The sequence below is a fragment of the Saccopteryx leptura genome, chromosome 2, assembly GCF_036850995.1.
Source record: "Saccopteryx leptura isolate mSacLep1 chromosome 2, mSacLep1_pri_phased_curated, whole genome shotgun sequence".
NCBI classification, from domain to species: domain Eukaryota; kingdom Metazoa; phylum Chordata; class Mammalia; order Chiroptera; family Emballonuridae; genus Saccopteryx; species Saccopteryx leptura.
This window is the reverse complement of record NC_089504.1, coordinates 315054067-315079778: the sequence shown is the minus strand read 5'-3', so window position 1 is coordinate 315079778 and position 25712 is coordinate 315054067. Positions and strand designations below refer to the sequence as shown.

The 25712-nt window shown below is 45.7% G+C and overlaps 1 protein-coding gene across 1 annotated transcript in view; it reads right to left on the bottom strand.

Annotated features, from left to right (window-relative positions):
- TMEM178B (transmembrane protein 178B) overlaps positions 1 to 24524 on the bottom strand; it is a 316572-nt gene extending 292048 nt beyond the window's left edge. The window contains exon 1 of the mRNA XM_066362896.1: positions 22335 to 24524. Within this exon, the coding sequence (XP_066218993.1) occupies positions 22335 to 22716 (382 nt within the window). The 5' untranslated portion in view covers positions 22717 to 24524. The remainder of the gene's footprint in view (positions 1 to 22334) is intronic.
- Positions 24525 to 25712: the final 1188 nt, after the last annotated feature.

The window sequence follows — 25712 nt, the reverse complement described above, 5'->3', positions numbered from 1 at the left end:
CTCTCCAGCTGCTGTCACCAAATGAAATAGAAGGAAGCACTGAGACACAATGACACAGGTTTGTTTCAGGCTTGTTATCAATACAGTAGCTCCCAAGCCACGAGAACCATCTTGAAGAAGCTACACACCCAATGCCCCAAGCTCCAAGGGCATCTTTCTCCACCTGCACCAGAGAACACACGGGTCAATCACATCAACCACTTCTATGGAGGCTCTTTAAAGAGCAGTGAGGGCTGCAGCTGAAGGAATCAATTTCTACCCCGTGAATGCTAGCAAAAAGACAGAGAGGTGAAAGTCTATTGTTTCAGGGTTTTTTTGTTTGTTTGTTTGTTTGTTTGTTTTTGTATTTTTCTGAAGCTGGAAACGGGGAGAGACAGTCAGACTCCCGCATGCGCCCGACCGGGATCCACCCAGCACGCCCACCAGGGGCGACGCTCTGCCCACCAGGGGGGGATGCTCTGTCCCTCCAGGGCGTCGCTCTGCCATGACCAGAGCCACTCTAGCGCCTGGGGCAGAGGCCATGGAGCCATCCCCAGCGCCCGGGTCATCTTTGCTCCAATGGAGCCTTAGGCTGCGGGAGGGGAAGAGAGAGACAGAGAGGAAGGAGGGCGGGGGGGGGGGGGGCGGGGTGGAGAAGCAAATGGGCGCTTCTCCTATGTGCCCTGGCCGGGAATCGAACCCGGGTCCCCCGCACACCAGGCCGACGCTCTACCGCTGAGCCAACCGGCCAGGGCTCTATTGTTTCAGTTTTTAAAGGTTCAAGGGAACAGAAAGACTGCATGAAACATTTCATTGCTGGTCATTCATTCATCAATTAATCAAGAGTTAGACAACAGGGGTAGCTTTTGCCAAAGTCAAATTAAGTTCATCAGAGCCAAAATATTTTTCCCAGACTTGCAGATAACAGAGTTAGAATTTGGTGACTTATCTAATATTCCAAAGAAGGTATTTCAAAGGATTATTTTAATAACTTAGAAAAGTATTCAAATCAAGCTTGAGGAAATGAATTATTCTCTCCTTTCAAAAGATCCATGGAACGGAGTAAGAGTTTTGAGGTTACTTAAGTCAGAATCTGTCTTCTTAGAAAGTGGTCAGACTATTTAAAGGTATTTGTGTATTTAAACAAACATCAAAATGTAAACATTCAGTTGACTGTCCCTTAAAACACTTCAATGCTACACTTCTCTGAGGTCTATGTAATTATTCTATTGCTCAAAAATACTTTTGGAATGCTTTTTTGGGGATAATTCTTAGAATAAGTTTATGAGGCACTCAAGAAAGTCAGCTTATTGTCATGCACTATACACACATATGCATATATGCAAACACAGTTAACCTTCATTGTAGCTAGAGAAGAACTTCAGAGTAAATACTTTAAAAATAACTTCTATTTGGTTGAGCTCACTTGTGTATATTTAGGTTACAGTACAGGTTGTTGTGGAGCTTCTATAAATTTATGCCAACTGAAATCACACGACCCTGTGATGACTCAGGAGGCCATATTAAATCAGGAATACCAGAGAGGCTTGACCAGTTCTCCTGCACTGCCCACAATTCCCAGCTGACTCTCTACCCCAACTTGGTTTGAGAAAATGCTAGCATCTCTCACACTTCGCAAGAAGGAATGTGTATAAGTGTTTGCACTTAGGCCAAGTTCCAAGTGAGAACCTTTCAGAGAGAAAATGACCACTCAATTAAAAGATCCAAAGTACCTTAAAAATGAACCCACCTGGTAATTCCCAATCCAGCCTTATTTCAGAAGACCCGGACCACTCAAGCATACTGCATTAGAAGTTATAGAATTGGGGAGGGGAGTCAGAGCATCTGCATATTTTTTTAGCTTCCCAGGTGATTCTAAGTGCAGCCTGAATCAAGAGATGCCATTTTTATTGTACAGACAAAAGCTGTAAAACAAAGAGGTGGTAACCCCAGGTAAGGGGCAAAGCTGAAAGTGAGAGTCCGTGCATTGACTCAACCTAGCCTGGTAATCTTTCTATTAAATGTCACCAACAGCTGTGATTAAGGACAATGGTGCATTTGTACAGTTGATACATGTGAAATTCTGGTTTTCTACGGCTATCCAGTAGTGCAAGTCAAGTTTCTGTACCCAATCCAGGGGTAGAACATGGCTGAGCCTGGGAGATCTATTCTGATCTGCATCCCTCTTTGAGACGTCTCAGTTGATGGTTCTTTAACAATAAATTGCTAGCCATTTTTCATTCCATTCAGCAAGCTGACAATTCAATTCAGAATGAATTAATGGGCAAAGCCTTAATCAGAGCCAGACATGTAAGAAAGTAAAAAGGCTAACTATTTATAATGATGTTAGAAAAGAAGGTAATCACAAAATACACATTCCACCTAATAGCTAAAAGTTCACATTAGAAATGCATTCCTTTAGCTGAAAGCTTAGTCTCGATGTCTGTAGCAAGTTCCTCAGGAAGGGCCAGGCATTGAGTTTTATTGGTCATTTACAATTGATAGTAAAAGATCTACTCAGACTTTTTCCTGAGATGAAGGGCTAGGATAAGAAAGAAGGTAGAGAAGTGTTTTCATTGATAGAAATGGGATCCCACCAAGGGAGGGAAAGATTCTAAAAGGGGAAGCAGAGGTCTCCAAAGACAAACTTCACGGATGTCCCTGGATCCAGTTCTTCTGTAGATAGTACTGTATGGTCAAGCATTTTTTGTTTGTTTTGGTTGCGGTTTTATAAATATAGATGACCAAGATGGGGAGGGCCAAAGACAGATTATTTACAAAGCAAACTTCATCTAAAAAGTAAAAACACAGCCCGAAAGAAATAACAAACAGGAGAGTTTCAGACACGTGCTTGCCCGTAATGCACTTCTGCCAACAGAGGTCCTTTTGGCAATTATCTAATACAATGACCTACACACAAATGATCCTGCTTAATCCATTCTGGTTTCCTTCAAATTTTAACTCTAATAATCATCAACGCTTAGTATGTGCCAGGATCCATTCTCAGGTCTGTACTTATATGAACTCACTCAACCCTTAACATAATTCTACAATTAAAAATAAAATCTCAGCCCTGGCCGGTTGGCCCAGTGGTAGAGCCTTGGCCTGGCGTGCGGAAGTCCCGGGTTCGATTCCCGGCCAGGGCACAGGAGAAGTGCTCATCTGCTTCTCCACCCCTCCCCTTCTCCTTCCTCTCTGTCTCTCTCTTCCCCTCTCACAGCCAAGGCTCCATTGGAGCAAAGATGGCCCGGGTGCTGGGGATGGCTCCATGGCCTCTGCCTCAGGCGCTAGACTGGCTCTGGTTGCAACAGAGCCACACCCCGGATGGGCAGAGCATCGCCCCCTGGTGGGCGTGCCAGGTGGATCCTGATCGGGCGCATGCGGGAGTCTGTCTGACTGCCTCCCCATTTCCAACTTCAGAAAAATACAAAAAAAAATAAAATATATATATATATAATCTCCACTTTACAGAAAAGGAAACTGAGGTTTGGAAACATTAAGTACCTGGTGGAGGGTCACACAGGACATCATGGGGCTTGTGTTTAGAAGCCATAGAACTCTGAGACCCATACTGTTAACTACCTATGTTCTAATGAATGTTTCTAAAACAGAAGCCTGGTAGACAAACCACCCTACACATAAATGTTTTAAAACTGGATTGACATCAAAAAGCATTTTTTAAAATTGTGTTATGATAAAGTTGATAAGCCTTGGATTTAAAACTGTAAGGTCTTTAAAGGAGCAGTTTTGTATTTAATCTGGTGTCAGTGATTAAGGTTAGTAGAACATTCTTGCCTTGGCATTGTGGAAACTTTTCAATACCAAAATTTCAAATTGCCATAAACTCTAACTTCAAGTGAGTGAGTAAAAAGAAATAATAAATTGAGAGAGAATTCTGGCTGGGAAAAAAGTCATAGGGACTCATACTGTTGGGAAGGGTACTTGCAGCATGGAGCTTTTTTTTCTTTTTTTGATAAAGTCATGAAACATAATAGAAAATCATGAGTAGAAAATTTTAGCAAGCTGAGATAAAAGAAAGGTCTGGTTGTTGAGGAACAAATAAGTGTCTGGTGGATAAGATATATAAGAAGAAATATTGTACACACTAAAGGTGATAAGACTTGAAAGAGGAAGTTGAGAAATTAACACGATGAAAATGATAAAAATTTTCAGGACCATGGACAGACTCCCAAGAGCTCTATTGACCAAAAAGGCTCCTGGTCGGTCGGTTCTCTTCAATTTTGAAATACTAACCAGGATTAAGTTGAGTGATCTTTGACAAGACTTAAAAATTGAAGGAAATGGAAAAAAAATTGAAGGAAAAGGTATTAAACTTCCTTGTTTCTTGAAATTTTGTTACATATATATATATAGAGAGAGATGAATATATCAATGATGAAGAAACACTATTGCAATGCTGATACTAAAGGATCTAGCATTTATTGTGCTAACCTGAATATAGACAGTTTACATGGTGCATTAATGGTAGCTCCAATATAGGTTTTCATATTAGAGTTCAAAAGAGATGCATTAAATTATTACATACATGAGTAAATAATAAAATACTATCAACCAAGTACACTTTAAAATTTCATTGCTTCACTAAGAAGTTTATTTTTTTTATTCATTTTAGAGAGGAGAGAGAAAGAGAAGGAAGAGGAGCAAAAAGCATCAACTCCCATAATGTACCTTGACCAGGCAAGCCCAGGGTTTTGAACTGGCGACCTCAGCATTCCAGGTCTATACCTTATCCACTGTGCCACCACAGGTCAGACCAAGAAGTTTATTCTTTGCACACTAAAGTGCAACTAGTTAGCAAGACAGGAGAGCCCACTGTTACCAGTCACTTAGGGACTCAAACTTTCCCAAGGTTTTGCTATCTTCAATCCTGGCTTCCAACATCAACCAGAGTGTTGGCATCCAAACAAAAGATAGAAGAACAGAGAAAGGAGGGGGTCACCAAAAAGAATTTTATGAAATAAACACAGAAGTGATATATATCCCTTATATCCACATACCATTAGTCATAACTCTGTCATATGGTAACACCTAACTGTGGAGAATGCTGGGGAAAATACCATAAGAAACAAGAAATAAGTTTAGTGAACGGAAAACTACTGTTTGTTCAATGGGCAACCATATGACCTAGACAGTGCATTTTAAAGCAGAGTGTAACACAATATTTAAATGGGAATACTATTCTATCTAACTAGTTCCCCATCAAGTCTGGGGAAATGCTGATTATAAGGAGCCAGAGCAAGAATCCAGCCACGAGGCTACTCATGTTGTATAAGATGTAGTTCTGAGTTTCTCCCTCTCTAGACACCATGTCTGAGGCTACTGAAACAGTGAAGAGATGTGACTTGATTGCCTGGGGCCACCAATAGCACCTGCACTTTCCTGGTGCAATGATGAAGGCAAAGTAAAGTTCAAAATGGGAAAACACACAGGCACATCCCCAATTCAACCAGCACTACGAGGCGGCATCCTGGAGTGTGGGGGCTGAAAGAACACAGAAGAAGACAATAGTCCTGGTATGACCATACTGCTATTTACAAGTCAGACAACAGATGACAAACTTTCTTGTGCCTCAGGTGCCTTGTACCTGCTGATTATGCCCCATATATGGGTGAGGTGCCTCAGAGTTCAACTGGTTAAATAAAAAAGGTACTCATGAAAGGATATAATTGAGAGAATGAAGAGCTACTTACTGAAAGAGAGCACATAGGTGTTAGAAAATTAGAGAAGAGAGTGACCTATTGAATATACCTATTACTGTGATAGCTGTGGGGAAAAGTGGCAGTAACCTAACAGGAAAAAATCATAAGCTATCAATTTTCCAAGAGCTTGAAAAAAAAAATTGGTCATGACACACCCTTTGAAAGACATTTATGGAAATTCAGAACTTAGTTAAATACAGATGGAGCCAGACATACTCCCAGGCACAAACCCAAAGGGTAAAGGAAAAAGTCAAAAGTTAGGTGCAATTATAGGTAGCTAGGAAAGACACTTCCCACATGGTTTCTAAATTGGGACCACTTTCCTCCCGATTTGAGTAGGAGGCAAAGGTGAAATTATATACCACCTGCTCCATCAACTTGCACCTGTTACTCTGTCTAGAACTTACAGTTTTTCTTAGACTTTGGAGACCTTACAATCCCCAAGGAAGAAATCAAAGAGGCCAATGAAATCTGCAGCATCTCAAAAAAATGTGTAGACAAGCAACTACCTATAAATATAGCTCATAATTTTTAATTTTTTTTTACAATATCCAGGTTCTTTTTTCCCCCTAAGAAAGGAAGATTTTGTGATTTTAATTCCAACATGTAGACAATATCTGTTGCTGAGAAGCACCAGAAATTCTTGGGCTTTGTTTTCCAGAGAAACTTACAGGATAATAAACAAAGAAGACTAATTCTGCACCACCATAGGTCTTCTGTGATTTAATCAGTGGCTCTGACACACAGACACAAGTGCAGCATTTTTAGGATGACAAGGCAAGAATGTGGCTATTCAGCCTGAAAATAAAGTAGCTTTATCTCAAAAATGACCTGAATGTCTTCAGAGCCAAATCATCCTAAGATTCTGATTAGAGCGGATGACACTCAATGAAACACTGGCGAGCTGTTGATTACAGGATCCCTACAGCAGCTGGTAAGAGAGATTTGGGGACACACTGGCCTATCTTTAAAAAAATAAAACCTCTGCAAACTTTCTCAGAGTACCGTTCTTCAAGACACAACCTATCACATTCCAACTAACACTTGAGGACAAAACGTCTCAGAATGTCCCACCTATGGTCAGCCACCTGGTGTACAGAACAGTTAGGCTACTCAAACTGCTTCCTCTTTCTAAAGCAGACAGCAAAGCCAACACGCCTAACAAGAACACAGACCACTCTCCAATCCTGTTTCCTTCAGAGAAACTCTCACTAAATGCCCCATGACAATAGATGTTGACATGCTATAGAAATTCTTTTCTAAGGAGCTTAAAACTCTTGGCTCAAATTATCCCTCATGCCTGGCGTGTGAGCGAGATGACAGATGATTTGTTCAAGAAAGTCTTTCTACTTCCCTGCTCACCGAACATATGTGTTTCTCCCTGGGTCACATCCTTTTCCTTCCACCCATTTCTCTGTCTTCCTTTCTGCCTCTTCCTCTCCAGCAACTGCTCCAGCAATTCTTCCCTCCCTCTTTTTTCTGAACCCTCAGTCTTGTCTCTGTCTCCTGGATCCTCACCATCTGCCTACAACTATGCTATCCTAGCTCTAATTTTAAAAAAACTGTTTTAAGTCCCCTTTAATCTAATTCTCTCAGTCCAGCTACCATTTCTCCCCCTACTTTTGTACCACAAATCCTTTTAAAAGTTGGCTAAATTCAGTCTCCAAGTCCTCCCTTCCTCCCATTCGCTCTTGAACCCACCACTGAAATCACTGACGTCCACAAAGTGAAATCCAAAGTTCAAGTCTCGGCCCCATCATACTTGACTCATGGCAGCCTTACACACCTCTGATCACCCTCTCCTTCTTCAAACACTTTCTTTATTTGGCTTCCGGAACACCACACTTCCCTAATTTTTTTCTCACTACACTAGCTGTTTGTTCTCATTCTCTTTTGCTGATGTCTCTTCACCTCCTCAAACTCTGTAAAGTCAGTGTGTCCCAGGACTCAATTCTTGGACCTCCTGTCATCTCTATTTACACCCATTCTCTAAGTGACCTCATTCAATCTCATGACCTTAAATACTATAATCTGATGGCTCCTAAATTTACATCCCCAGTGAGACGTCTTCCCTGAACCCAGGACAATATATCTTATTATTGTCATCTCCACTGGAGCATTTAAAAGTCACCTCAGTCTGAAAGGTGGTGGCACAGTAGATAGAGTATAGACCTGCAATGCTGAGTTCCCAGGTTCGAAACCCCTGAGGTCACTGGCTTCAGCACTGGCTCACCTGGCTTAAGTGTGGGGTCACCAGTTTTAGCATGGGATCATTGAAATGATCCCATGGTCGCTGGCTTCAGACCAAAGATCACTGGCTTAAAGCCCAAGGTTGCTGGCTTGAGCAACGGGTCACTGGCTCAGCTGGAGCCCCCCAGTTAAGGTATGTATGAAAAGCAATCAATGAACAATTAAAGTGACACAACTATGAGTTGATACTTCTCATCTCTCTCTCTTTGTGTCTCTTTCTAAAAAAAAATAAAATAAATAAAATAAAAGTCATCTCCAAGGTTATCATATCCAACATCCTCCTACAATCCTATCCACCATATTTAATGGCAACTCTACCAGTTCCTCAGACTAAAAAGCTTGGTGCAATCTTTGACTAACCTTTTCCTCACCCACCCTGCATCTGATCCATCAGCCAATCCTGACAGTACTCCATTCAAAACATATCCAGAACCCAGTCTCTTCTCCCGTCACTCCAGTCCCAGTCACTGTCTATGTTGGCCCATCTCCCTGTCCCTATACATGCCCCCATTGTTATCTGTTATTAAACTTAGCACCCCAAGTGGTCCATTTAAACCACAAACCTAATAATGTCACTCCTAAGAACCCTATAATGGCTTCCCACTCACTCCTTCTTATGACCTCCAAACCTTATGTGAGATGGCTCTTTACTTCTCTGACCTCACATCCTACTACAAGTCCCCTCACTTGCTCCCTGTCCCAGCCATTTGGCCGTCCTTGTCATTTCTCCAGCATGCTAGCCACTCTCCTACAACTGAAATCCTCTCCCCCAGATTACCCAAAGCCAGTCCCCCCATGTCCATCTGGTCTTTATTAAGTCACCATCTCCGTGAGGTCTTCCCTGGCCACTCCAGTTATAATTTCAACCCTGCCACCACATTTCTAATCCCTTACCACACTTTCTTTATTCTTAGCACTAATCACTATCTAATCTATGACATATTTTACTCATTCACTTTGTTATTGTCTCATCAGAATATAAACTCCATGTGGGCAGGGGGTTTTGCCTAGCTGGTACGCTACAGTACCCTAAACCTCTAGTACAAATCCTGACATGTAAGTATTCACCAAACACTTGTTGAATAAATGCATATGTAAACTGTATCATTTATTCATGAACCATGAAGGAGAAACCCCACTGGGAAAAGTCACCATCCTCTCTGATATCGCTAGGAACCCATCTGTAGGTAAGTACCCTCGGTTCAGGTACAACCCTGACTCTGTGTCCACAGCCTTCAAGTCAAGACCCTTGGTCAAGGGGCTTCTGTAAGCTTCTACCACCACCCAACCTCATCCATATCACTCTATTTAGGACCTCACCATTCCCAGCCCCTCACTGATGCTAGATCTAAGCCTACCCAAGTCTCTTAAAAATCAGTGTTAAGATAACAAAAAGACTTTTTTTTAATTAACAGGACAATCAAGAACAACTAACTACAGCCCAGTTGTGTTTGAGGCCAAAGAAATTCATTCTGTATTTCTCCTTCTGGGAATTCTTCCATTAAAATAAGCTGATTTTTTTCTGAATTCAGCTCTCACGGTGGATGCAAAGCCCCCTGGATGTACGTCTGATCTGCCAGAGTCTTTACTGTAGGACTTACCATCTTCGGAGAGTCCATTTCTTTCTTCTAAATAATAAAAACCCCAACGCAGGGATATCATCATTGTTGTTCCTAAATGCACTTCACTACCTGGAGACCATCTGTCTTCTGTGAGGAGCCATTATGGTCTCTGATGCGGCTCCCGTTTTAGCAGCGTATTGATCTATGAGCGCGCAGCCAGCCACCACACCTCAACAAATATGTGTGATAAAAGTTGATATGGGCATGCTGCTGGCCCGGGGCATGAAAGTCTTTCTTTGAACTGTTCACAACTCTGCTGACCCAAAGAGATGAAATGCCACCATCCAGTTTGAAATAAACCTCTGGGTTCCTACAGATTTTAAAATAAACATCTATGAGAAGAGACAGTTTTCTAGGGCGAGGGTTATCCACCATTTTAGGAGACTCACATTACTGTATAGCTCATCACACTCTGTATAATTACTTTTAGAACTAAAGCCAGCTCTTACAAACACCAGTTTAGTTGGGATTACTTACTAGCCAGCAGTTACTACTGAATGTATAGTCTGAGTTTTGAGAGCTGTAGCACTTTATACAACTTGGGCAGAACGGGGTGGAAATCAGTTTCCTCGCTTAAACCCAGCACAGACTTAAGTAATAAATATCCTGGAGTTATGGTGGTCATAGAAAATATTTCCTTGATATGAATCATTTATTCAATCTACTTTAGAGAACCGAGCAATCCAGCTGCATCTATATTCATCTACTGAAACCAAAGAACTACTATACTTATCTAATGAGGAGGCCCTGGGCTCTGCCCTTAGCAAATCCTGGAGCCACAGGAAAATTCCTTAAAGCCTTCACTGTGAGATGACCCAGCCTGAACAACCCGTCACTGCCATTTTGAAAGAGATTCCACTTCTCTCTGAAACCCCAAAGAGTGAACACCTCTCTCATCCATTGCTGAACTTGGACTTGGTGATCTTCGTAAGCAAAAGCATGTAGGTGGACCCCGATGCCTTTCTATCCCCCAGCCCCCTGTGGTGGCTGGATGCTTCCCATGACCAGTGCTGCTCCCAACCACAACAGAGCCAGATGTGCCAGGCCACTGGAGACGGGTACGCACCACGTCTTCCAGTGTCACTAGTCCACTCCTCCTGAAGGTCACGAAGAGCAAAATGAGTTATGAACCAGAGAGGAGACAGTTACAGAAACAGACAGTCTCTGTTTCTCTGTCATTATCTGACCAAAATCAGTACCAGAAAAGATTTGAGGAAGCTGTCCCAAATAAACAGTTGAGAGGGAGGCTTCCCTGGAATAGACTGAAGACATTCCCAATGAGAAAAAAGGATGAGACTTGGAAGTCAGATCCTGAAGGAATGGTCAAATAAGCCAAGACTCAGTGGTAAATCTGGAAAAAGTATATCCATGACAGGAACAAGAGCCGTGGGTAGCCTCCTCTTTATCCAATATGCTATGGAGGCGGGGGGAGAAGCCTAGGAAAAGCATAAAGAGGAGAGAAAATGGGCAAGATCATAATGAAGAGGCCTAACCCAGGATAAATGGAATAGCCCCACTTGAAATTCTCCCCTTCTGAATCAGAAATATGGGTGCTTTAGGAAAACACAAACCCTAACAAAGGAGATCAGTTGAAGTTTATCACGTGCATCATAGAACAACTCACAGCAGGCTACCCATTAATAGTGAGTCTCCCCAGTCCAATGAAATAACGGCTCTTTGTTAAATAACATTTCCAGATTGACCGCATTCACGGAGATAAACTTTCGCTCATTCCACAAATGTGTGTTAAATACCTATTACGGCCCATGCATTATGCAAAACACTGCAGATAAAAAGATGAACAAGAAATACTTCAAAAATAGTCTCAAAAAGAAAGGAAACATATGGAGAAACAAAATGTCACCGGTTCTAGGGAGGGGGTGTGTTTGGTATGTGCCAGGGGGCTAAGGCGGGAGCAGGCAGTTCAGTCTGGGAGGTGAGGGCAAGAGAACCCAAGCAAGACCAGGATGGGGGCCTGACACCGATTCCTAAAAAATAAGCAAGTGTTGGCCAAGCACTTGGGGTGGCGGTAGAGGGCAGCAGGAAGAGGGACTCCAAGCAAAGGAAGAAGCTTCCTAAGTAAAGGCTACTGAGGCATCAAACAGCTTATCCTGCTTGGGGACCTAGAAGTCCTTCATTGAGACTAGAGGAGACATGTTAACAAAAGGAATTGTATGTGAAAGGATGAGATGGACAGATGAGCAGGGGGCACGTTGCCAGGCAGGTGAGGATTTACATGCCAAGGTGATGACAATGAACCTTATCCTGGCAGATGGGCAGTGGGGAGCCAGTGACAAATCCTGGGTAAAGAGATACCATGATTAGATTCACATTTAGAAATAATCGCCCTGAATTGAAAGCATTGACAAGAGATGAGATTAGAGAACGGAGAAACCAGAGTGCCGCAAGAGTCCAGGTGGGGAGGACCTGATAGCAATATTCAAATAGGACAGGGGGAGGGGCACAAAAGCATCAGGAGTAGAAGTGACGTGGTCCCTACTTGGGTGAGTAGGGCAGGCGGGAAGAGAGCCCTAAGGACAATGCCCGAGGTCCTGGCTTGGGCAAGTAGACAGGCAGTGACGTCATTCCCCAAGAAAAACATGAGGGAGAAATGATGCTGAGGAACTAAGGAAAAACAGGTTCTTCTGGACCCACGGGACATCCAAGTGGAGAGATCCAGTAAGTGAGATGTTTTGGTGGGAAGGTGAGCGAGAATCTCAGCACAACAAGTCGTGACCGTCGAGGGGTGAAAATAGATATGAATGAGATTGATCAAGGAAATTGCGAAGGGTGAGGGGGAAAAGCGGAATCCTAGGGAACACCCGGGGGCTGAGAAGGAAGGGCCAGCGAAGGAGAGGAGTAAGGATGGAAATAGAAGCAGACCTGGGAGGGAATGGCACCTCCAAAGCTTGAGAAGGTGAAGCTTTCAAGGAGAAGGGGCAGTCCCGGCCCGGGGTCGGGAGGACACCGAGTGGCAGCAGGCTGCGATGAAGGCAAGGAAGAGAGAGGTCACACTGAGTTCTTCCCTTGGGTTCAAACACCTTCCCAGATGTTCGTGCTCAGCCTCCAGTTTGTCCCACGCTCTTCCTGTCTCCACGCCTTATCTATTTAGAGTTCAATGTCTGGTGCAGTTAATTGGAGGGAAGGCTTTAGTTTAACTTTCTGACCCTTGGAACTCTTGGGTTTTCCGCAGGAAATTTACAAAGGGGGTGGAGGGATTTGGACATCAGAAATAAATCAATTTCAAGCCCCAATTTCTTCAACTTAATACACACATCAGAGGGGAATTAAACTTAATTTTATTCTTTCTAAATCCTTCCCGTGAGCTACTACTGTGGGTGAGAACTGCCAGTTAGGGTTACCGGGCTCTCCTCTTCTCTAAATGTCCCTTGCGACAGTTGTCTGCCAGTCACAGAATACCTCAGAGACAAAGTTTTCCAAGAACGTTCTTTAAAAACCTGTCTTCTATACATTCAACAGTAAGTACAGTCTGGATAAAATTTTAACTCTTTTGTCAGAGTTGCAACAACCTTCCACACAGCCTGACTGGGCATGCATCTGTAAGCCCCATTTGCTTCAGATCTTTTTGTTTGTTTGTTTGTGTGTTTGTTTGTTTAGGAAAGAAAACATCACAGATGATTTTTAAAGCACCTTCCCAATTCCGTTTTGTTTCCCTGTCTTGAGAAAGGTAAACATCATCCCTCATTTGGTGTTGATCGGTCCGTGCCTATTTTTCAATACATGTAAATGCAAATATGTTTCCATAAACATTATCTGATGCGACTGGATCTGTTTTGGAGCTTCGTATAAATGGTAGCAGAGTCTACATTTCATTCTGCAGTCTGCTTTGTTTTTTCACTCAAGTGTTATGATTATCCGTTTGGAAACATGAGGATCTAGCATATTTATTTTAAATGTACCGTGATCACTTCCATGGTATGGATACTTCATTATCGATTTTTCTATTAATAGACACCTACATTTTGTCCTCTGTTTATTTGCTCATTCTGCTGTTACAAACAGTTGGTGCCATGGACACTCTCGGATGTGTTTCACGTACTCGTTCGTACACAGCTGGGAAGAGAAGGGCTGGGCTGCAAGGAACATGTGTCTTCAGCCTCATGAGATACGAGCCAGCTGCACCCCAGTGTTGAGTTGGTTGACACATCACAGCTCATGAGCCCAGAGCTTCTTTAAGGTTAAAAACAACCCTGTTCTGGCCCTAGCCAGTTGGCTCAGAGGTAGAGCCTATCAGCCTGGCATATGGATGTCCCGGGTTTGATTCCTGATCAGGACACACAGGAGAAGCAACCATCTGCTTCTCCACTCCCCCTCCCTTCTCTCTCTCTGTCTAGCTCTTCTCCTCCCACAGCCATGACTCAGTTGGAGCAAGTTGACCCTGGGCACTGAGGATGGCTCCATGGCCTGCCTCAGGTGCTAAAATAGCTTGGTTGCCGAGCAACGGTTCTAGATGGGCAGAGCATCAGCCCACAAGGGGCTTGCCATGTGGCTCCTGGTTGGGGCACATGCAGGAGTCTGCCTCTCTGCCTCCCTGCTTCTCACTTAAGAAAAAAAAAAAACTATTCCACCCAGGTCTGCGAACCACTCCCAATCCTTGGGGAAGAGAAGCTGTGTTTGTGTAAACAGAATTGCTATTAGAAAGAGGAAGAGAAATTGAGGGCAAAACTCAACAAGAGAGGCTCTACAGCAAATAAGGTGTCCAACAGGGTGAGGCTCAGCATTGAAAACAGCAGAGCCATTTTAAAATGCAGGAAATGGTGTAACCTTACGAATAGGACCTGATATCAAGTAAATTGTCTTTTCCTGGCAAAATACTTTGACGCCAAAAAAAAAAATCAATCAAAATAATTCAGACACTGCAGTCTCCCCTCCAAGCGGCAAATTGGTGAAACTTCTTTGAGAGCCAACAGCAGCTCCTACTCAGGATAAATATCACCTGTAAAGAATCCTGGTGACTGGTGACTCCTAGAATGGGCCTTTAAACATCATCTCTGTGTATACAAATTTACCAAAAAGTAATAATAATAATAAACTTTTTCATCCTTGAATCACCTGTTCATTGCCTGACTTATGTTTCTACTACTTGATGTTATTTTTAATATCTCTGGTATGATTTCTGAAAATATGGTAGTGATGGCTGCCCCTTGGGAAAGGGGCTAAGAGTCTGGGGACAAGGGTGGGTGGACAAGTGTTACCTTGTCAATTAATTAACAAATTTAAAATCAGGCTAAGGCTTTGCCTTATCAATCTGCAGATAACCTCTCTGGGAACATGCCCTGTTTCTGCAAAGCCTCCCCACCTGCTCCAAACTCCAGCATCCCTCAGGCCCCTGGCACGGTTATCTCCCCACAAACTGACCTTGGCGCCTGTATTTGTCAGTCTTCTTTAACACTCCTTCTCTTTTTGCTCTTTGAGGACAGGAACTATGGACCCCACTCAGGGTCTCCCACCCCGAGTAATGTGCCTGCCATAGCTCCCGCTCAAAACACATTTTTTTAAAGATAAATACAGTGTTGTTCATCATACAGTAATTTTTCTAAATGACCCAAAGAATGTATTCATTACTTGTTTTATATACGGCTGTTCTTTAAAAATCTAATTTAGAAAAACAAATATCTTCCTCCTCGGAGCTAAGGTGAAGTTCCCAAGCAGGTCCCACTTCAGTGAGATTCTAAAACCACTCCCTATTTCTTTTTCAATTCGGGGGGATCAATAGACCAACCTCTTCTCTACCCCATCCCTGTACCAACAGACTACAGTGACAATAGAGCACAGGGAGTGAGATTCCAAACCTGGAGCCGGAATACAAATTCTGAGACCTCTCTTTCCTTCTCATAAGACTTGGCAAGTTACTTGACCTTTCTGTGCCTCCATTTCCTCAATCATAGCATAGGGATTAAAAAAATAAGAATACCCACCTTGGAGTGTTACTATGAAAAAGAAATTAGCAAAGACAGGTAAAACTCTTAGAAGAGTGCCTGGTATCAAGATTGGCAATTATTATTGTTAATAATCCTTCCCACCAAGTCAACTTTGCAAGTTACTGATAATGAAGTTGAGACAGAGAAAGGACAGAAACAGAAAGAAGCATGTGGGAATTCTGTGTGTCAAAGATTGGAAATTAACATTGCCATAGCATAAATCGAAAACCCTCTCCCCTCAAAACATTCAAGTAGCAGTCTCTTCAAGTGTAGAATACCATACTTACAGTCAAGCCCAAGTTACTGTGCTTAATTGCCCTCATCTGAAACAAAGCAAGTGCTTGTTCTTTTTAGAGGCTCTACCACCCGCCCCCCAACTCCTGTAGCACTGTTTAACAGGTCAGAAATTTTTCACTGTATTTAATTTTGATTATTTAAAAAAATTATTTTTTAATTCAGTGAGAGGAAGGGAGGCAGAGATAGAGTCCCCCCACATGCACGCTGACCAGGAACCACTCAACAAGCCCACTAAATGGTGATGCTCTGCCTATCTGGGGCGTCACTCTGTTGCTTTGCAACAGAGCTCTTCTTAGAGCCTGAGGTGGAGGCCATGGAGCCATCCTTGGGGGTGGGGGGTAACTCGCTCCAATAGAGCCATGGCTGCAGGAGCAAGAGAGTGAAGAAGCAGATGGATGCTTCTTCTGTGTGCCCTAACTTGGAATTGAACCTGGGACATCCACATGCCAGGCCGACAATCTACCACTGAGCTCACCGGCCAGGGCCTGATTATTTTAAATTTAAATAGCCACATGTGCCTAGTGACTATCCTATGGGGCAGCATAGCTATGGGGGCCTTGAGCGCACAGCACCTGGACATGGTTTTTGTCTCTGCTCTCCTGCTCCTGGGCCACTCATCTCCCTCATCCCAGAAATCAACACCCACAAGGCCAAGCTACTATTTCCCACCTTCATGGCGGTGCATGTGCTGGCTTCTTTGCCGGAAATGTCCTTCCTCTCCAGGCTCCTCCAAACTCCATGAAAATCTCATTCAGAGTTCATTTCTCTAAGGCAGTGTTTTTCAACCAGTGTGCTATGAGACATGGTCAGGTGTGCCGTGGGGAAATTAAACATGGGTCCCCAAACTATGGTTCGCGGAGGCTATTTATCTGGCCCACCGCCAGCTGCCTCCATCCAAACATAAACATTCCCCTCATAATCCCTCCAGCTATCAGCGACAGGAAGAGTGGAGGCACAGGGAACGCTCACTGACCAATCACCTTCTAGGATTCATCCCGACCACTAGCGATGAACCAATAGTAGGCCACCTCTCATCCACACCCAGGAAGGTCCCCGCTCGGTCTGCCTCACACTTGTCATTGTGTGGCTGCAGCGAGTAGTTGAAGCTGCTACTCCTCCCCATGGTCCTGATTTCTAATCCTGGTCAGGACTGGAGGTAAATGTTGCCACCACTAGCTGAAGCCTCAGCCTCAGCTGGTTATGTCTATCCTGATGGTGTATATAGATATTTGACCTTTTTCTTTTTAAAAGAGGCCCCGCAGAGGGTGATATACAATGCATCACAATGTTATCTAACTTTAAAGCTAAAGTTTGCTGATATTCCTTTGGACTGTTTTTGGTTATCTGTTGCCAAGGAGTTCCCCATTCTGGCCAACAAAGCTATTTTGACATTGCTCCCATTTTCAACCACATATCTATGTGAGCTGAGCTTCTCAAGCTTGACTGCAATAAAAACTAAAAACAGAGAGAGACTGAGAACTGTTGAGGAAGAGCTTCGTGTGTGTCTTTCTACCATTCCTGCCAGGATATCCCTTTTGTGTTCATCAAAACAGGCCCAGGTTTCACATTAAGTGAGTATAAATACATTTAGAAACTATATTATTAACTATATGTATAATATGTACTGTGTTAGAGTGTCATTTTGTGTCGTTTTGGTAGGTGGTGTGCCCCAGGATTTTGTAAATGTAAAGCATGTGCCGCGGCTCAAAAAAGGTTGAAAATCACTGCTCTAAGGCATCTCTGGCCCAGCCCCTCCCGCCTTACCTCACCTGACTGCTGTCATAACCTATCACTGCCTTCTCTGGGTTTCTCTGCATCTGTTTCTGTTGCTCTTGTCATGCTGTAGCTGTCGTTTATTCTCTGTGATGCTAATAGACTACGGAAATGTTAAAGACTGGGTCTTACTCATCCCTTCATCCTAGCAATGGGTGTCCATCACGTAACACATGCACAGTAAATATTTGCTGAGTATATTCTTAATTTGTGGGTATGGACAATATTTTATGAAAATAAGTTTCAGGCTATAGACAACCACTCAGTGATTAGGGAAACTATATAGGTCAAATTTTATTATAAGGCCTGTTATCAAGTCATTAAAAAAATGTTCTGCCCTGGCTGGTTGGCTCAGTGGTAGAGCATCGGCCTGGTGTCTGGAAGTCCCAGGTTCGACTCCTGGCCAGGGCACACGGGAGAAGCACCATTCTGTTTCTCCACTCTTCCCCCTCTCCTTTCTCTCCATCTCTCTCTTCCTCTTCTGCAGCCAAGGCTCCACTGGGGCAAAGTTGGTCTGGGCAGTGAGGATGGCTCCATGGCCTAAGCCTCAGGCAATAGAATGGCTCCGGTTGCAATAGAGCAATGCCCCTGATGGGCAGACCATCACCCCTTAGTGGGCATGCTGGGTGGATCCTGGTTGGGTGTATGCAGGAGTCTGTCTGCCTCCCCACTTCTCACTTCGAAAAAATACCAAAAAAAAAAAAAAGTTCTTAGCATCTCAGTTGAAAAGGTCTACTTATTTCAAGCCATATCAATATAGCATTTCAGTACAAATCAAAGACTATGAATGTTCCCTGGAACAAAATCCTACCTGTAGCTGCTCCTCCTAAAGATCTGAGAGTGTCTTAGATTTCAGAAACTGATCCTGTCATTGATCTGTCCCCAGTGCTTGCAGTGACTTACCAGGGAGATATGCACAAGGTTGAAAAGCAAGACTGAGGACCTGACTCTGGACACAGTCTTATGGGAAGTCAAGGGTGCTCTATCCTTGCTGTAGCCTCTGTGCAATCCAGCCTCCAAGAAGGAAATCATTAAAATCTAATCCAATGTGAAAAATAATGATTGCGGGTGATTTGTGTCTATTTGGTGACATATGTTATCCAAAAAAGTACTGTGTTTCCTTTATTCCTTTACAAAGCTTTCACTCAAAAAAAAAAAATCTTCCTTGTTCAATTATGTAGCATCTGTTACAATATTAACCTGCCCTGGGAGCCACATTGGTTCTTTGTTGTTGTTGTTTTTAATCATGATTTTCTGACTAATCCTTTATTGGGACTTCCGCACAAGTGTTCTTACAATGAGAAAAAACACTGGATGGATACATTTCTATGAACCTAATTTGTATGAGGTACTTCCCCAGTGGCACCCATCTGGTGGCTGTCTTTTACAAATGATTATTTTTCCTGCCCTCCAGGAACTTACAGTTCAATCAGACAAACAAATAAATACACAGTGACCAGACATGTGTATTTGTGGATATAGTCACAGCAGCAGGGCATTAAAGACACAGATTTCAGAAAGAACATGAGTTCCCACCGTCATGGTGGTGCATGTGTTGGCCTCTTTGCCAATGAGTTCAAAGGACTTGATCTCCAAATCAAATAGAGTTGAGTTTTGTTTTCTTATCATTTTTGTGGTTTTGTTTTATTTAAAATGCACAAACAGGCCCTGGCCGGTTGGCTCAGTGGTAAAGCATCAGCCTGGCGTGCAGGAGTCCTGGGTTCGATTCCCGGCCAGGGCACACAGGAGAAGCGCCCATCTGCTTCTCCACCCCTCCCCCTCTCCTTCCTCTCTGTCTCTCTCTTCCCCTCCCGTAGCCAAGGCTCCATTGGAGCAAAGTTTGCCCGGGCGCTGAGGATGGCTCTGTGGCCTCTGCCTCAGGAGCTAGAATGGCTCTGATTGCGGCAGAGCGACGCCCCAAGATGGGCAGAGCATCGCCCCCTGTTGGGCATGCTGGGTGGATCCCGGTCGGGCGCATGCAGGAGTCTGTCTGACTGCCTCCCCATTTCCAGCTTTGGAAAAATGCAAAAATAAAAATAAAATAAAATAAAATGCACAAACAGCACTTTCTAATGAAATGTATGTTAATTTAACAACTGACTGAATTCTTTGGGGTTACATGATCATTTAGCTAACTCTCTAATTTTCCCATAATTTTAACAGGTTTTTAACAGTCTTTCCTCCGGTTTCCCTTTTCCCTTGTCCAACATGTATCTCCCAGAATTTTACTCTAAGATGTTTCAAAGACAGACAAAGACCTAAGATATCTTTTAAGTCCGATAATGAACACTGTTAAAACAAAAATATTTTCCTACAATGCCCTGAATCTACCTATATGGATATCAATTTCATTTTTTAAAATTCCTTCCAAAATCTGCCCATCCAGGAAGAACACTAAGTCTAGAAATTACATTCTATATGTTATCGGAATGGCTTATGAATCCTACTAATAGATGCACTTCTTTCCCAAATGTGTCTGCTGCTGCTGCTCCTGCTGCTTAGAAAAGAAGATCTGGCTTTCAAAGATTGTGTTTTGAGGTTAAAAATGAAGATAGTGACCTCAAGACTCTGAAGATCTGTAATGCTGACATGCCATCTATCTCAATGATACCTAACAAGAATGTCAAATGGACAGCAACGGCCCTGGTAAGCAGGTGCTGGCAGCTGACAGTGATTGCTGCATTTTGGGTGATGGGGAACAGGACTCCCATTAGTTGCAGTGAAATACAATGCCCTGCCAACTCTAGGTATCAGTGCATTCAATCCCCCTGCTGTGCCGTGTCCATTTTCTGTTGCTGCAATTAAAAATTAGTCAATACAAAGTCACAATGTTGTACATACTTCCCCTATCCCTTTCCCTGTCGCTGTGTTTCCAGCTTCACCGGAAGAACATGTCACTATGGTAACCAATCCCTCCGGTGCACAGACCAAGTCAACCTCTCTAGCCAGATTGCCAAGCAACATGGCATCAAAGCCCTGTTTGCAACGTAACTGTCAGAAGCCATGGGTCCCATCCCCCTTTTTCTAAGTGAGGTTAACCAGCACCACACGGAATGATGCCTGCCTTGTTCCAAGAGATTCAAGAATGCCCTTCAGTAAGTCATGAAGTGTTTATCAGTCACTATTAAGATGAGTTCTTCCTCACATTTCAGCTAACTGCCTACCATTCCAATTTTAATAAAAGCAGAAAGTGGTGGTTATAGTTAAAACAACACTTTAGGAACCCGAGAATCTGAAAACTGTTCTAAAGTCACCATGGTCAAAAACTATTCTGACTACTCTGTTTTTCTACTTCTAAAATCAAACTCAAGTCGCTCTCTTCTGAAATTCTCTACTGTCCCAAATATCTTTACAAAGTTGTAGAGCTCCAGATGAGTTTCCTTGCTCTCCTAAGTGCCTAACCATGAAGCAGCTGTCATATCTATAATATTAACACACCCATAATAAAATCAGCTAAAAACCCTTAGTCAAACTACAGAACTTACAAAACAAGCCTGGACCCACCTCACCTAAGTCTGAATGGACACCTAGCCCATACCCACTGCTTGTCATTCTTAAACAGTTAGCATTGTTTATGAACTTTTTTTTTTTTTTGGTCTGATCCATTTCAACACTTTTATAAATCAAAGAACATCTGTTCTCACAAATTATATTTTAAAACAGCATCAAATCTGCATTATATTAAAAGACATTAAGAACTGCTGTATCCCTGGGCCTCAAAGACTACGGATACACAACATTGTTTTCAGCTTACCTTCACCATTTGATTGTTGGAAAGAATGAGACATCGCAGGGAGAAAAACAAGACATAAAATCACATCCCATCTCCCAGGATGCAGCTGCCATGGAAGAATGATACTAACATACATCCAAACTCTACTTCAGTGGGTAACTGGAACAGGATGGTCCCCAAAGGATGTATCATGCAAGATTTACAAAATGCTTCCAAGAAGCAGACTTAAACATGTATGTGGTCCTACTAAAGTATCAAATAAATTTTTATCCTTTGCAATCACAAGGTTTTTTTTTTTTCTGTTTTGGTACACTTTAGGTATTTTGTATATAAGTCTTCTGAAAACAGAATTTTTTTTTTCTGCAGTGCCTACTTAGGTGTTATCTAAGAACTACTTTTTTGAGCTTGTTAGACCCTGCTAATTTTCCATGCACACAGTTACCTTTGTCAGTCACTTTCTCAAAAGAAGAAATCAAGAACTGCAGTATAATGCTACTACTGGTCCACAGGTTTCGAGCTGCCTTAGGGCAGGAGCTGGGATTTACTTCTGTTTTTGTGACCAATGCCTGCACCACGCCTGGTGGAGTACACACAGTACCTAGCAAACATCCCTGTCAGCCGTAAGGACAATTTCCCTTCAATCAATTCAATATCTGAAATGAAGATTAAAACTAGGAGTCTGTCTACCCCAACACATGATTATTAAAGGGTTTCCTCTGCTAACAGCACATTATAGATTCCCTTCCTTTTCAGAGACTGACCAAGCATTATTCCAAAACCCTGGACCATGAGAATCTCTTCAGACAAACGCAAGACAAGAGGCTGGGCAGCTATGGGGGGGAGGGGGGGAGCGGAGGGCGAAGTTATGGCCACTCCAAGGCTCGAAAGAGCCTCAATAACCTGACCTCCTGGAACCAGGAGACCTGACAGACCTCGGCCAGGCTTAGGAAGGAGAGGGCTGCCCGGCGTCGCTGGGGCCAGGCCCTGCGCAGCGCCACACCTCGCGGCTCGTGCTTACCTTTCCGGATGAGGGCCGCGATCTCGGGGTCGAAGCCCTGCCGGTGGCACTTTCTCCAAAGGCCCATGTTGGTGGAGTTGTACTGCCGGCTGCACTCGTCAGCCGGACTCATGGCGAAGAGCTGCCGGCGATTCCGGGCCCGGAGGAGTTTGCCCTCCCAGCGGTCCAGGCGCGAGCGGCTCGCCCGGAGGGGCAAGTTGTTGTTGTTGTTATAAATGAAGCCCGGGTCGACCCGGCGGGTGTTGAAGGCCTTGCACCTGTCCCTGTGCTTCCTGGCGTCCGTCTCGTACCAGTGGTCTGAGCAGATGGCCACGGCCAGCATGCCGAGGGCGCAGAGCGCTAGCGAGAGGCCCGTGTAGAGCAGTAACCTTCCGGCAGCCATGCCTCGGCTTCGCGGCTACACCATGGGCATGATCCGCCGCAGCCTCGCCTTCCCTCCGCGCGCCCGAACAAAGCGGCGGGCGTCCGAGCCAAGGGGGGGGGAGGGGGACAGAAGGGGGACCAGCGGCGGCAGCCCCTCGGCCCCCGCCGGCTGGTGCGCGACCCGGGGACTGCGGGGAGGAGAGCTGGCAGCCTACAAAGTTCCGACCTGGAGAGGCTCCGGCGGGCTCCTGGGCATCTTCCGGGGCAGGTGCAGCCTCCGGCGGCGGCGAGCCGGGCAAGGCCGCCTCCCGCCTCCTCCCTGCCCCGCAGGAACCGGCCTAGTCTGCCCACAGCCCGGCTTCGGGCGCCGCTGCCCTCTGGCCGGAAACTAAACACCAACTACCCTCGGCTGTGGTGGGGCCGCTGGGCTTCCTCTGTGCTGGGTGACCCACTCGTTCGGCTTTCCTGGGTAAGGGGCGGACTGTCGGGAGGAGCCACTCCAAGACCCGACGAACTGAAACACCTGCGATGCGGCCGGCCAGCGAAGGAAACCTCTCGATGCCGCGAGTCTCGCCTAAGTCTCCCTCTAAGCGACTCTTCCCATTCCAGTCTGCAAGCAAAGTAATGTTCTTTTTCTCAGTGTCGGGTCTTTTAGAAATCTCCGTCCTCTGGTCACCAGCAAGTCCCTGTTCCGCCTGACCAGCACACTGCGCTCAGAGGTGGGCTCCCCGTGGGCGCACGATCTCGGCCGACCTTTCGCTGCGAGCCCCTGGTTCGTCTGCCTCTGGCCTCGCCATTCAAGCCTCCCCTCGGGCCGACGGCGCGGTCACCGGGACAGTTACCGGACGAGCCTTGGCCCGGGGTTTGCGGCGACTGGACCGCAGCTGGCGGGCGCAAGGAGCGGGCTGCGCCGAGGAGGGCGCACCAGGCAAGGCGCACGGCGCGGGGCGCGCAGAGCTGGGCGCACAGCGCCTTCAACACCATGGACAGGTCGCACGATCGCAGCGCGACGTCCTCCCGGCAGCCAGCCCCCAGGGCGTCATGCCGCTTTTCTCAGCGCGGTCTTCTTCCTGGACAGTCCACCTGGCCTCCTCCTTGCCCGCCTCTCCAGCGACGCCGCCGCCTCACTTCATCTGGCTCCCAGGTAGCCTCGGAAACGTGCTGCCCAGGTGCAAAGAAAATACTGCAGGCACCGAAGAAAACAGCGGCCCCGACCCTTCAAAACAACCCGCCCCCTTTCCCTGCCACCTGAGCCCCGGCGCTCGAGCACCGCGTCTGCTCTGCCCAACTGGGGTCAGCCGCTCTTCGATTGTACCATTTTCTTCGCGGCCCAACCAGGGCCGAGATGTCGGCTCACTTGGTAGCGTGCAGAGAATCGCGTCTCATGTGTCCCACAGTCAAGCTCCCAGCGCGCGGTGGTCGCCGAGGTGAACGGGGAGAGGGTGGGGGAGGGAGGCTGGGTCGCTCGACTTCCCCTCCCCGCCTCCTCCTCTGGCCTCGGCGGCTCCGGGGCCTGGCGGGCTCGGCCAGTGCTGGACAGCGAGAGCCGAGGCTGCGCCCGGAGGCCTCGGGAAATCTCTCCTGGCCCGGCTGCAGGCGCCGGAGGAAGCCGCTGCCGCGCTCGCTCTCTCGGGCGCGGGGCGCTGCAGCCTTGGCTAAAACCCACAGACGAGAACACGGAGCGCGCGGCCAAAAGCTAGTGATGTCATCCGTGCAACGTGAGCCTCATCTCTTATTTTTCTACCCTCCTTAAAGATAAACTGCACCATTTCCCAGGCACGAAATGTCTAAGCCTTATTCTTGGACCAGGCAAGTCAATGGTGTCTAGATAGGTATGTGCCCAACCACATCCATATTTATGCACATATACATATGTGTGGTATGTAGCATGTTTACATGCATTATTATAAATTTAGGGATGTTGCCTCCATCTCCTGTGTATCTCTTTCCAGTGGTGGAAAAATCCCCTCAAATCGGTCACTGTTCTTTAAAGAAAAGATTGCTTATTGCGGAGTCGGCATTCAGGGAGGCTGAGGAAGTTCGCTGCATCCCCGTTTTGGGTCGCTGGCGTCTCGAATTGTGTTTGATCTTTGTGTCGTCCCCCCCCCAAAGCCACCGGCGCTGGCCTGCTAGCCACAGGCGTTTGCACCCGGCGCTGAGCGCGTCCGCGGGCTGTCACCGCCAGCTCCGGTCCGGCCCCGCGCCAGCGCCAGCCACCTCGACTCACACCCACCTCCTCCTCCCTCCCCAGAGAGAAATGAAAAAAAGAAAATTGACCGGTCCTTTCAAGATAAAAGGAAGAAAAATTTAATGGGGCGGGGGGATACTTAACAGATATTTTTAAAACCGCTCAGAGTATCGTGCTTTGAGAAGGGGAGGTGGGGTTCAGTGAAACGTAGGTGCAGGATTTGTCCTTATCTGGGTGGCGGCTGACTGAGGCCCTGCGGAGGCGCTGGGAGGTAGCGCGGGCCCCAGAGCTGGAGCTGGAGCTGAGGGGCCGCAGGCGACCCTCAATCCCACCGCTCCGCTCACGCGAGCCAGCGCCGCAAAGGCCGGGAGCCTGCCTCCCGGGTTGAAATCCCAGGTTTTTCACTCTAATGCTCTCACCCCTCGTTGTCACCCTCACTCGGAAGTCGAGGGCCCGCACTGCCGCGCAAAGAGCTGCCCTGGGGGGAAAAAAGAGAGTGTGCGGCGCCCAGCTTTGCACAATAGGGCCTGCAGGCCAAAATGAACGCACCTCCACCATATTTTGTGTGTGTGTATTTTTTCCTCCTTCCTGCATTTTGAAAACCGCCAACGAGGCGTTTCAGTGCCATCTAGTGGGGGAGGGGCGTGCCTCGCTTTTCGTCCCCGGATGCTGCAATGGGATTTGCTGAAGGGATAGCAAGCAGAAAGGGAAGCTGTTCGCTCGGATCTTGGATGCCCGGCTGGGCGAGGGGCTGTCGGCATGTGCCCTTTGCCAGATCTCGGTCGGCTGGGTTCCCTAGGACAATGAGGCGGAGCCAGGAGACGTTG